This window comes from Canis lupus, chromosome 1 (assembly GCF_003254725.2).
Source record: "Canis lupus dingo isolate Sandy chromosome 1, ASM325472v2, whole genome shotgun sequence".
Taxonomy (NCBI): domain Eukaryota; kingdom Metazoa; phylum Chordata; class Mammalia; order Carnivora; family Canidae; genus Canis; species Canis lupus.
In genome coordinates this window covers 62,315,462-62,328,419 of record NC_064243.1, presented here as the reverse complement: position 1 = coordinate 62,328,419, position 12,958 = coordinate 62,315,462, and the positions used below count along the sequence as shown (strand labels likewise).

Below are 12,958 nucleotides of genomic sequence, written 5' to 3'. Positions count from 1 at the left end.
CAGAGACTTCATCAGTTTCTCTCCTTATGGTGAGCACAACGTGTATCATAGAGGCTATTACACAACACTGTCTCCATATCTTCAATTCTATCCAAGAAATGGTTTGCAGACTGAAAGAATTTTGGGATTAAGCATTTAAAACAAAGAGTAATAAAGATAAAGCAATTTACCTATAAAAAAAAGAAATTCTTAACAGAAAATATGTTTCAAAATTCTCACAAAGTTAGATTTAGTCTATAAATGTTGATGCCTATCTTAATGACATCAATTAATCCACACCAAAGCTCTTCAGACAGCACAAAGTACGCAATTTAAGCATTTGCTGTGAGGTTCTATTAAAACACATATCATGTACACACATGGGCACGCACACCCACATACAATCTTTTAAATCCTTATGTTCCTTGACTATTTAAAAAAATGATTAGAGGATATGGTGACTTTAATGAAATATTTTAAATTACAGTGCACTATCAACCTGGAATTAAATTTCTAGTTTGCTTTTATCATGCACAACTGGTATCAGGATTGTTGGATGATGAATGCTGGCTCCATATGTAGAACAATTCCTCAATAAAACAAGTCAGGCAGAAATGATTTCTGATTAAGAATTTTTTTTTTTGGTATTTAATTGTCCCAAATGTACCATTATTTTAGTCCAGATTTTTCTCTGTCTTATCCAAAACAACAGGGCTGTTTGCGCAGGACCACAACCTATTAGTGCATCGGTCTGTTTCTGCTGCAATAGAAGGTGTTTATCATTAACTCATAGCATATCTCAGTGGACTCCACATAGCCTCTGCTGTCTTTGCAATAAATAACTTTTCTTTTTTTCACGAAACCCAAGAATTTAATTATTCAGGTATCATGTATCCATTTGCCGTGAGCCCACAATATTGTGCTATACCTTAATGTAGGAGGATAGATTTTGGACAGAAAGGGATTCTGATTCTAGTTCTGCTAATTTACTAGCTCTTAGGACCAGGAGGAAAGTAAACTTCCTAGATTTTCTTCTTTTAACTACAAGATGGAGAAAAATAACACCTACATCATACAGATGTACTAAGGATCAAGTTCAATGATGCGTATGTAAACCACAACACAAATTCTGGCAAAAAAGCAAGTGGTTGCAGTTAGGGAGATGACTTTTGGAGTTGCATAGCCTGTTTTTCAATATTAGCAGTGCTACTTTGTGGCTATGTGACATGTGGAAGTTACTTACCTTCTCTGTATCTGGGTCTCCTCACCAAAGAAAGGGGAATAGCACTATCTAATCAACTGTTTACAGAAGTAAAGGAGTCAATATATACAAAGCATTATTAGATGGAGTCTGACAAGTAGTAACAGTAGATGTTGAATATTATTCAATAAAATCGGAGCTCATATCACAATGGCAATGGTTCACTGCACTGTTACGTGCCTATCCTAGGCACTATCCTAGGTACCAGAGATATAAGGTGAAAGACTTTTCCCTAGTATAAGGCCCCACAATCCACCAAACTTTGTATTTTTCATGTGACTATCTATGTTATCCCTCCACAAACTAATACAGGGGCACAAAGTCATCTTCCTACACATCTAGCTAAATTCCCCTGACGGGGGAAATATCTACAAGTCTTTGGTGAAGAAATGATTCTTTTTCCCTCTCAATCTAATGATATTCCAAAACTGGGAGAAAAAAATGGATGAGGGGAGACCAGGGGGAAAACTAGGAACAATTTTCTCCCATCCTTGATGGGGAACTGGCACTCCCTGACACACAGAAGGTGAGAATCAAATACAGTAATTTTCTTAAGCTAATTCTTCATAAGTTTTCAGATAAAACCCTAAAAGCTTCATATTATATAAAACCTACACCAAACAAAGCATGTCTGAAATTCTAATCAATCCACGTCAGAAGCAAGAAACTCAGGGTTGGGGAGGTCAATGTGCTGTGAGCCAAGTCTGCAAGAGGACAGAATGGCCTAATTAATTGGAAAGGAAAATCAGGATCCAAAAAGACTTCAAAAGGTAGACAGACTGAGCCAAATCTAACAAGATGGTATTAATCAATTAAAATGATCTGCTTGGAAAAAAAAGCTAAACACAGAAAGAGAGAATTATGAAGACATGGATCTATAAGTAAAGAGGCTCTTCTAGTGCTAGGGAGTTCAATATGAGTCAGCAATGTGCTCTGGCTGCCTGAACTGCAGCAACAGTCAACAACAGACACCAAAGGAAGCCAATGAGGGCAAATGCTAGGCAAAGCATTCTGGTACTGAAGCTCAAGTAGTAATAGCATCAGAAGTCCCCTATTTTTTTTAATTTATTTTTTATTGGTGTTCAATTTACTAACATACATAATAACCCCCAGTGCCCGTCACCCATTCACTCCCACCCCCCGCCCTCCTCCCCTGAGAAGTCCCCTATTCAGACAAAGCCACTGAAGTCTTCATGAAGCCTAATTTGGGGATGGGGCATAACACTAAATAAAATGAGTCAACTGACAGGCAGAAAATAAATGAGGTGACTGACAGGGAGAGACCAGCATGAGGAGAAAATACAGCTGATTAAGACCTAGGGCCTGATAAAGACCTAATGGCTCTTTTAGCGAGGTGACTTTGGATTGGGAGATGCAGGAAAAGAGGATCCCATGCAGCCATGACAAGTAGCCATTGGAGAGGATTGAGCCAGAGAAGGAGGCTACAGGAGCAGAAAGAAGGATATTGGGGCTGAAATATGGGGAAGAGAGAGAAGGTGGGAGACACATAGAGGAGTGAGGGGGGCAGGATCAGATCACGTAGCACTTTGTAGGCCATGCTACAGAATTTATTTTATTCACTGTATCATCAGCAGCCACTAAAAAGAAATTCGAGAAGTAAAATGATCTGACTTATATTTAAAAAGATCTTTTAGATTGCCACGTGGATGATAAATGGGAGCCAGGGGAGCAGGGTCAGGTGAGAGGCAAAGACACCAGTAGGAAGTCTGGGAGGAATGCAGGCACACAGACTGTAGGTGATAGGATACGCACAGATTGTGTAGGATATGGAGAGAGATGTGCTCAGAGGAGGGGACCATGTTGGTGAACAAGTCACAGAAGAAGTGGGTGAAGGAAATGAGCATTATTAGCTGGTAAGGAGAAAAACCAAGGATCACAGATGACAGCTGTTTCCAAATCCTTATATAGCTCAGTTCCAGAGTTGAGAGCACTACGTCATACTATCTGGAAGGATAGATGAGGAAGATTTATATCAACAACATGGAAGGCTCGACACTTCATGGATTAGAATCCCAGTCCACTACATGCAGACTGTGTGATTTTGAAGAAACAATATCTGTTTAACAGGGTGGCTGTGAGGATTATATAAATTAATGTTACAAAAAAGATATCTCAAAAGGTCCCAACTCATGATAAGTACATAGTAAATGGCAGATTGTAACAACAATTAGGATCATTATTTATATCAGAAGGAAGTTATTCTTAGGAAACTGGGTTTTATTTATTTTTTATTTTTTATTTTTTATTTCATTTTATTTTATTTTTGGAAACTGGGTTTTAAATTTTTGTTTTAGAAAAACAGTTTTGAGAATTTGATGAAATATATGCCATTCCTCTAGAAAAAACACACAAATATATATATATATATATATATATATATATATATATATATATATATATAGCTGGACATACCTACACATGCAATTTTGAATATAATGTTTAGCACTTAACAGATGCCTCTATGAGCCCGTCCATGGACCAGCTTGATGGGAGAGCATAGAACTCACAGTAAGAAGCCCTGTTTTAAGAGAAAGGAGTTGAGAAGCCCAGACTTGGCTTATACATAAGGTTGTTTATTGGTGAAGAAATGAAAGCTGGAGATGTCTCCAGTCATTCCTTTCTCTCCAACACATCGCGGAGCAGCCTGGGGAGAAGAGGACACCACACACACAACAGTAGCAACAACAGCACCAGCTGTACAAAAAGGGCCGCCTCCGGGAACATAGGTGCCCCTGCGTGAGCAGAACTATGACCAAGGGACCATAAGGTTTTTATCAGAGAAAGAGGCAAGTGTGAGGGGTGACAGGGGCAATGCCTTGGTCCTCCCTGAGCTAGGTGAAGAGAGACTTGCAAGGGCTGTGGTTCTTAAATTTCTGTAATGGGAAATAAGCTGAGAAATAATACTCATTACTATCATCCAGGTGAACTCTGGGTTGCTGCGGCCTGGGGGAGGCTGAAAATTAGGTATCTTCTGGTTTGCTACAGAATGCAAGCTCAGAGGCAGTTATGCATTTGGGTATGTTCAGCAACTCCCCCACCCTCCATCACCACTAGGCGATGGATGTGTGTGTGTATCCACTGTGAATCCAAAACACCGAGGGAGGTGCGTATTATAGAGCATGGGTTCAACAAATCTGTCCTGATGGAAAGAAAACAGGCATAAAGTACCTTGAGAATCAAAGCAGGGAATCAGCATCTCACTCAAGAATGAACTTTATAAAGAGTAAAGCTATAGGAAAATAGAATGTTTTGCCCCAGGAACAGCTACAGTTTTAAATCAGAAACATGACTGAAATACTAAAGGGAGTATATAAGGTTTTAAATGTATTGTTTGAAATATGTGCGCATGTGTGTTTGCCATGGATCTCTTTCTTCCAATGAAATCTTATACTAGAGTCTAGTAAATTGCCTGGATAGAGGAGAGTTGTTCTCACTGTGGTCACGGGCACTGTCCCCACCCCACCTGCTTGGCCTAAGACACTCCCCCCAGAACTTTAAGGGTACAGTTTGAAAACCACTGGATTTAGTGACCCCTAACAGCCTTATTAGATTGTCTGTGAATATGAAACAAAACTGAGTTGACATAGCATTGAAGGACTTTGTCTTTGACTCAAAATTCCTAGGTGTCTAATCATGGGGATGAAAAAGGATTTAAGATCCCACCAAATACATATTCCCCCAAATTACAAACCCTGGAGTTAACGTGGGGTATCCCTATGCTGGCTGCTGCCCACTTCCCAGCCACCTCCAGCATACCTCTTCATGGACTTGGGGGAGAGTTCCTTTTCCACCTCCTTCACAGGCATGCTGTAGGAGTCTACATTGTATTCACTGTCATCATCATATTCGTGGTCTAGCAGTGTTCTCGCCCACGTTCCCATGTCATAAGGGGGCAGCATTCCTCCAAACTCAGAAGGCAGGATCTCGGGATGAATTAGTTGGTGTAGACTGTTCAGGTTGTTACCATGCAAAAATATCTACAAATGCAAGAAGAAGGGTGAGGAGAAGAAACACGCATGGGAGGATTCATACAATCCAAATGCTAGGAGGAAGAAGTGAGGATAGGAAAAGCAAAAACAAGAGTTTTCCATGTCTGTTAAAATATTTAAGTCCTTTATTCACTCTGTGACACAAACAGGGCTGGCACTATTATCCTACTATTTCCTATAAAAATTCCAAGGCGTTGGCATTGTAAGCAGTTTCTCGAAAGTCAGACAGTGGTTAGGTTAAAGAGCTGGAACCTGATACTTGATTTCCTACTTTATAGTTGAGGACATGAGCAGAATCCAATGCACACGCTGATCTGTACATCATCTTGATGTTAGTTGTGCAAAGCTAATGATGTGCATAATGCATGCTGTTAAAATAGAGCCTTCTCATGAGGGACTCATCAACTATAGAGCCCATCCAAGTTATTAAGCCCAAAAGCTGTTACCAGTATGGCTTTCTTTTTTATCATCAATAAAAATAAGAACACTGTAACCACTAAATTACAGCTTTGTAATGCAAAGTGTGTGATGTAAATAAAAGTGGATTAGCATCATCATAATGAAAGGTTGAGTGAAGGTTCACATCCCAAAGGACTTGTGTTCTATAATGTTGCCAGCATCTTCTCTACTAGAGGTTTCTACCACGCTTATTATTCAAATAAAAATGGAATAATGGAGTGGAAATGTAAAGCTGTATGTATACATCAATTATTGGTATGATTGTCTCCTAGAGTTTAAAAAAAAACTGAAAAATTATTGAGGCACCTGGTGGTTCACTCAGCTGAGCTTCCAACTCTTGGTTTAGGGCTCAGGTCATGCCCTCGGGTGGTGGGATCAAGCCCTGCATCAAACTCCATGTTCAGTGTGGAGTCTGCTTGAGATTCTCTCTCTCTCCATCTCCCTCTGTCCCTGCCCTGCTCTCTCTCTCATAAATAAATAAACCATTACACGGAAAAATTATTCAAGGTACATACTCAGGATTCATTTTCCCATAAGTTGCTATCTCTTTTCTCTTCCTTCATTTCCATCTCAAAACTATAGATCAGCCTTCTCTGAAAAAGCATTCGTGTCCTCTCATATAATTTATGTCATATTTTTTAATGATTATAGCTTGTAAGTAACTTAGAAATCGTCACTTATGGCTTATAAGGGACTTGTACTTCAGGTTCATGATGAATAGACTAACATAATTATCTTTGCTTTCCATAATTTTTGAGTTGACTGACGTCAACGTATAGAAAAACAAAGAAAAACCAGTCTACAACATACAGCAAAATGATAGGGATGGAAATTATCAACTAACAAGTAATTTCAACAGATTTCAGACCAGGAAAAGCAGATGAGAGCAGGTCACTGGCCAAAATAGGCAGAGCAAATGGCTGCTTGAAATACTTGATGTGGAGCCTACAGAGGTGGAAGATGCCATCTGCTCCAATGTACATTAGGTTAATTGCAAAGTTTACACCTTCCCACTCCTCTTTGCAGAGCACAATAGCCCCCCCTACACACACATACATACACACACACACAAGCTTAGATTCTTCTCATAAAAAATCAAAATAATTTGGGGGGGATAGTTAAGTTCTAACACTTAAAACTTGTTTTATTAATTATACGACCTTATTTCATTAGAAGCGTTTCTTCACGTAAGAAACGTCTTTCAAGTTATGCGTGAGTTCTCATAATAAATCCTTAGAGAAGTAAATGAAATCCTAGCACACTACTTCCTCTCTCTTTGCTAACATCCTGCTACCTCCTCCCTCAACATCACTTTCAGCTTTGGCCTTGTTTTCTCTTTCACTGAAAAAATAGGGCAACCAGATGCGACCCACCCACCAGCATCTGTGTCCATATGCTGCGCCTCCGCTCCTAGTACAATGGAAAGATAAACTCTACAAAGGCCACCCTCTCCACCTGTGCACTAGAAGCCATCCCCTCTCCTCTACTCAGTTAGATTGCTCAAGCAATTCTCTTCTGTCTCTCTCAACATCATCAAATTTCCTCCGTCTGCTGGATCTTTTCCATCAGAGGACAAACTTGCCAACTCTTCTCTTCCCATTCCCCCCTCAGACACACAAAACCTCTCTTGGCCAGACTTCTACTTCCAGTTATTATCTTATTTCTCTCCTTCTCTTTATTACAAAACTCATCAAAGGAGTTGTTTATTTTCACCTTCCAAATACACTAGTCCCATTTTTCCTGAATCCAGTCCAGACAGGCCTTGCCTCCCACTCTACATCATGAAGACAGCTCTTGTCGGGCTTTTTCTCATTGCTAAATCAGGGTCCAATTCTCAGCCCTTATTTTTCTTGAACTCTCAGCAGCATTGGATATAAATGACTCTCATCATTGAAACATTTATTCCCAGCATCTCTTGATTTCCTCCTACTTTGACAGATGCTTCTTTTCAGTCTCTTTTACCAATTATTCCTCATCAGCCCAACATCTTAGTGTCACAGAGCTCCAGACTTTACTTCTTAGATTTATCCTTTTCTCTAAATGTACTTACTACTCCTGGTGATCTCATTCAGTCTACTGGCCCTAAGTATTGTTCACACGGTGAACATTTATATATCGAATCCAGACCATTCCTTTGAACTTCAGATTGCTCTTTCCACTCTCTACTTGACATTTCCACTTAAAAGGTCAATGGGCACACACACAAAAAAAAGGTCAGTGGGCACCTCCAACTTAATATGTCCAAAACTGAACTTACAACTTTTTTTCCCGAAATCAGTTCCTCTCTCTTTTGAACATCAGTTACTGGTATGACTGCTTCTAGTTTCTCAGGCTAAGACCTTCAACTCATCCTTATTTGCTTTCTAAGTTGTCAGTAAATCTTTTCGGTTCTTCATTCAAAATATATCATGAATCTGAACATCTGACCAATTCCGCCCCTACAACCTTTTTTTTTATTTTATTTTTATTTTTTTTTCACCCCTACAACCTTTAATCAAACTACAATCATCCTTCAAATTGTATTACTGTGCTAACCTTCTAACTGTTCTCCCCACTTCCACTCTGACCACCTACATTTTATTCTCAACACAGCAGCCAGAATGACCATATCACAACGTTAGTTAGATCATGTGTCCCTGCTCACAATTCTCCATCGGCTTTTCCTTTCCCTTAGAGTAAATCTTCTAAGGCTCTCCATAAACTCTTTCACTGAACACATCTCATACCTCCTCCCTGGTGAAACACACTATGCACACATTTGTCTCAAGAGACTGAAGATTCTTGCCTTTAGATATCTCCATGGCTGCTTCTCTCATATCCTGAAAGCCTTTCATTTATTCAAGTTTTCCTGTTATTTTTCTCCTTACATTTTTTCTCTTCCACCATTTCATGCAAGAATGTCTTGTTCTTGTGGGCTCCCTTGCCTCCGATTACCTTACCATTCTAAGAATTAGCCTAAATAATACTTTTATTTTACTTCCCTATACTGTGTCATTAAGATTATGGTAGGTGACCTGAGTGGAAGGGAGGGAAGTAAAATGTGTTTGGGAATCAGCAAAGAATAGAAGAGAGAGTCCATCATATTGAGGAAAAGGTAGAAAGTTGCACCAATCAGTGGGGAGGCCTGTTTTCCTGTCAGCTCTTGGGGAGTGGTGAGACCATAACCCTAGAATAGCTAAAGAGTGCCTGGGGTTGAAGACTAGCCATTTGGGTTCTAGCTTTAGTGGAGATGCTATTTTTTTTCACAGACAACTTGGGGGCAGAAGGAGATCTTAATTCAAGGAAATAATACTGGCTTGAAGAGTAAGGATGTCCAAAGAGGCCATATTGGATGGGAAATTTGACTCCATGCAAAAGATTCCAGATATTAATGAGATTTTGAGAAGAAAGGATTCTATACCACCTAGGGTTGATATTCCCATCAGTCCAGTATGTTGGAGACTCAAAGTCAGGTTTCATTTAATCAGAAAAAAATAAAGAAAGAACCAGGTATTTCCTTTTTGTGACAAAAGATTCACAACTGTTCCTTAGTTTTCTTTTACCAGTTTTTCAGAGCACAGATTTATAGCATCTGCGGTATAAAGCATTTGAGTAATATTATGATGCTGGATCACTTGGAATACCAGTAAATATAATAGCTTTGTGCTTTATATTGATTCTATAGGTAGAAACCAAAAAGTGTTTTAACCTATAACTATTTTCTCATATGAAGATTTACAAGTCGTATAGTTTTAATCAAAATGGTAAGGCCCAGATACCTCCCTTCCATCTAGAATAATGCTAGTAGCAGTGAATTTTTCTAAGCATTGTCAAAATTACTCAATTCAATCAAATAGCCCCAGCCCTGGAGGTTTCCTCATTTTCTTAGACTTGATCCTCTTTAGTCATTTTCCACAGAGCAGAACACCCTGCTTGATCCTCTTTAGTCTTTTTCCACAGAACACCCTTCAGAACAAGTCACCCTGTCCTCAAGTCTTTCAAACTTTTTCCCCATCATTCTGACTGAAAGCCCAGACCCTTGCAGTTGAATACAAGCCCCCACATGATTTGGCACACCGTATTCCCTTCTATCCCATCGTGTATCACCCTCCTCAGTAGCTCATTCTGCTCTAGCTTTCTGAGCCTTCTTGCTGTTTGCCTAGTATATCAGGCAAGTTTCTACCTCAGGGCCTTTGTCTTTCTGGAACGATCTTCTTAATAAATCCACATGGTCAGCTCTACTATCTCCCAGGTGTGATTTAGAGCAATTTGCTTAGCCTTCTGTGCCTCATTTTCTCATCCCTAGAAGGAGAAAAATAACAGTGCTTCCCCTAGAGCTGTCCTCGTAAGGATTAACGGAATTAACATATGTAAGGTCCTTAGAACAGCATGTGGCATAGAGTGAATACTACAGAAGCATTCACTAGTGCAATATGTACTAAAAGCCCCAGCAGGTGTTTTGGATCCTGATCATCTCTTCATAAAACAAAGTTTGGAAGCGTTATTTGTGAAGCACATCAATACACTTTTCTGAACTCTAACATGTAAATTAATTTCATTCTCACTGGTAGAAACAATTCCTGATATAAATTACAATTTTTTACAGAGTCTTCCCCCTTTACTGCCGGAACATTTTCAACAAATTCATATACAGAAGACCTTCTGTTCAATAACGGTTGATACAAACACATATTTAGCAATTATTTCCCCTTTATGCTCACAATGAGGCCTCTATAACATGGCTTGGAGATACCTGAAGTGCCTTCTCATTCACTGAGAAACATGGAAAATTACTTTCAATACACATTTAGAAGTGAAGTATATTTTACTTTGGAACTAATCATTTGAAAATTGGTCACAGCACGGAGGCAAAAATAGCTCTAAATCTGGAATATTTGGATTCATATATTAGCTCTACAACTCTACAGCTGTGTAAATGAGTAAGCAAGTTACTTAACCGTCTTAAGACTTACTTTTCTCAGCTGTGAAATAGGAGATAAGGCTTACTAAATTTATGCTTCAGAGGCTTTTGGAGGATAAAATGAAATAATGGACATTAAAATGCATTTTGCAATCTATATTATTAATAATAACGATAAATGTGTTCAGCCCTTACCATGTACGTGCACTGTGCCAAATGCTTTATACAAACTATCTTATTTGCAGAAAACAACGATTATTATGTTGTAGATGCTTTGAATGATCCTCATTGTTAGATGAAACCGAGTCTTTAAACGCAAGTGACTTGTCATTTAAAGAAATACTAATATCTCTACACATCAGCATTCTTTCTGAAAAGCATGATTGAACATGACAATCACTACAAAATTATGTTAGATACTACAAAACTCTCTATATTCAATGTGATACATATTATGAAATGACTAACATTCATTGTCAGCTTATAAAATTATAACTTTGATCTAGATTTTACTTGAAATTAAGTGTACTAATAAAAATCTAGTAACATGGCATAATTATTATTTTTTTTTTTACTTTTAAACTGAGGCTTTATATAATGATGTACTGCAATGTTCTCCCCATTTGTGGGAAAGCCAATGAGCAGGCTTTTAAATATTTCTTTCATACACACACTGATCAGAATTAATCATAGGGTCTTGAAGAATTTTTAAATGTCTTAAAAGTATACTTATATGCACTACAGGGGTAGATTTTACCACGGCCAGTACTACATACACATTTTGCAGCGTAATTTGTTGAACATGGGAAGAAAAAGAATACAAAAACAAAGAAACAAGCAAATACCCTTTTCCGAGTCTTCTCCTTGAGGAAAGGCCGGATCACGGTGTACAGGGCATGGATATACCATGGCTGATTGACAAAGTGAATTCCTCCAAACCTCGCTGGGAAACTATCCTAGAGGAACACAGAGTGGGGAGAAAAACCAACACGTGCTTTAATATACTGAGACGGCTTGAGGAAGGTCATACGGTGTATAAATTTGTTATTCCGCACACTTAGCTGAGATTATTTGTAGAGTTAAGATGACTAAGAAAGAAGGAAGAAACTTACCACCCTAAACATTGCAACTTTCAGACCTAAACTGAAGCAATACGTAATAAAGCAAATCCTTCTCAAGAACAGTTTGTTGATAAGAGCTTCAGCATTTTTAGGAACGCTGTATTTTAAGCCTACAAACTGTTAACAGTCACTATTGGCCAAGAAACAGAAATAAAAGACACGAGGGATTTGTCAAATACTGAATCTATGTTAGATAAGCATTTTATTTAAATTGTTTAAAGTATATCTAAATTAAAGTATTTTCTTAAATGTCACTATAGTTATCTACAATGTGAGCACTACCATGTATCAAAACTCACTTTATTCTATGTTGTCAACTTCATTATAAACATTCTCCTTCCCTTATTTCAGCTGTAAAAAACAGGGGGTAAACAGGCTTAAGCAAAATAAAAACTTTGTGTTGTAGTGTGGGAAATTTGGGGATGCATTATTGCTAGGTGAAGTCAAAACCCTCTGAGCTCACCCCTTTTCAGGAAGAAAACAGGCCTATCCTAAAGCCAGTCTCCTCTTCAGCAGGAACTCACTTGTGTAGTAAGGCTTGAATCTGAAGTGATGTAAAGATGTCTTTTCTTCCTATCTGTGACTAAACAGGTGCGTCCCACTTCACTCCATAATATGAAGGAAATCCTTAAGCTGAATAGATTGCAACATCTGACCTCACTTGAGTGTGCTATGGATTCCACATAAATGAATGGATCCTTGCTACTAGTTCGAAATCCCACACTCAACTATGAAAGTCTTAAAAAAAACAACAAAAACTATACCACTAGAGGTGTCTCTCAGGAAGTATCATAATAACTGACATTCTTCTGGATTTTTTTTAGAGCATGAATGGGAACAAAGAAAAACTAAAGGAACTGAAATAATCATAGGTGCATTTTTAAAATTTTTTTAAAGATTGTCTAGTCAAAAACATGCACAGCATAACCCTATTATGTTATGCTGTGCATGTTTTACCTTTGGGGAGACACTTAGGAGCATTAGTAATTAATTCATGGTTTTCTATGCTGATTTTCAGAGCCAATAGCACTTTTTTTTTTTTGCAAAGCCATTTCTATCTCTGGCAGCAACGCACTATAAAAAAACAATACTTAAAAAATAAATAAATTGGAATAACTAAAAGTAAAATACATCTCCTTTTATGTAAGCACCTTACTTCTTTTATAAACATGTAGTTTTCATTCCTCAAGAATTTATTATAACAGAAATGAATTACATAGAAATATAG

At 38.2% G+C, this 12,958-nt stretch overlaps 1 protein-coding gene across 3 annotated transcripts in view; it reads right to left on the bottom strand.

The window, feature by feature from the left end:
• CLVS2 (clavesin 2) overlaps positions 1-12,958 on the bottom strand; it is an 89,544-nt gene that overhangs the window by 25,571 nt on the left and 51,015 nt on the right. For all 3 annotated transcript variants that reach the window (XM_025422919.3, XM_035705835.2, XM_025422921.3), the window contains 2 exons: positions 11,455-11,565; positions 5,018-5,238 (listed from right to left, as the gene is read on the bottom strand). In XM_025422919.3, coding sequence (XP_025278704.1) covers positions 5,018-5,238; positions 11,455-11,565 — 332 coding nt within the window. The remainder of the gene's footprint in view (positions 1-5,017; positions 5,239-11,454; positions 11,566-12,958) is intronic.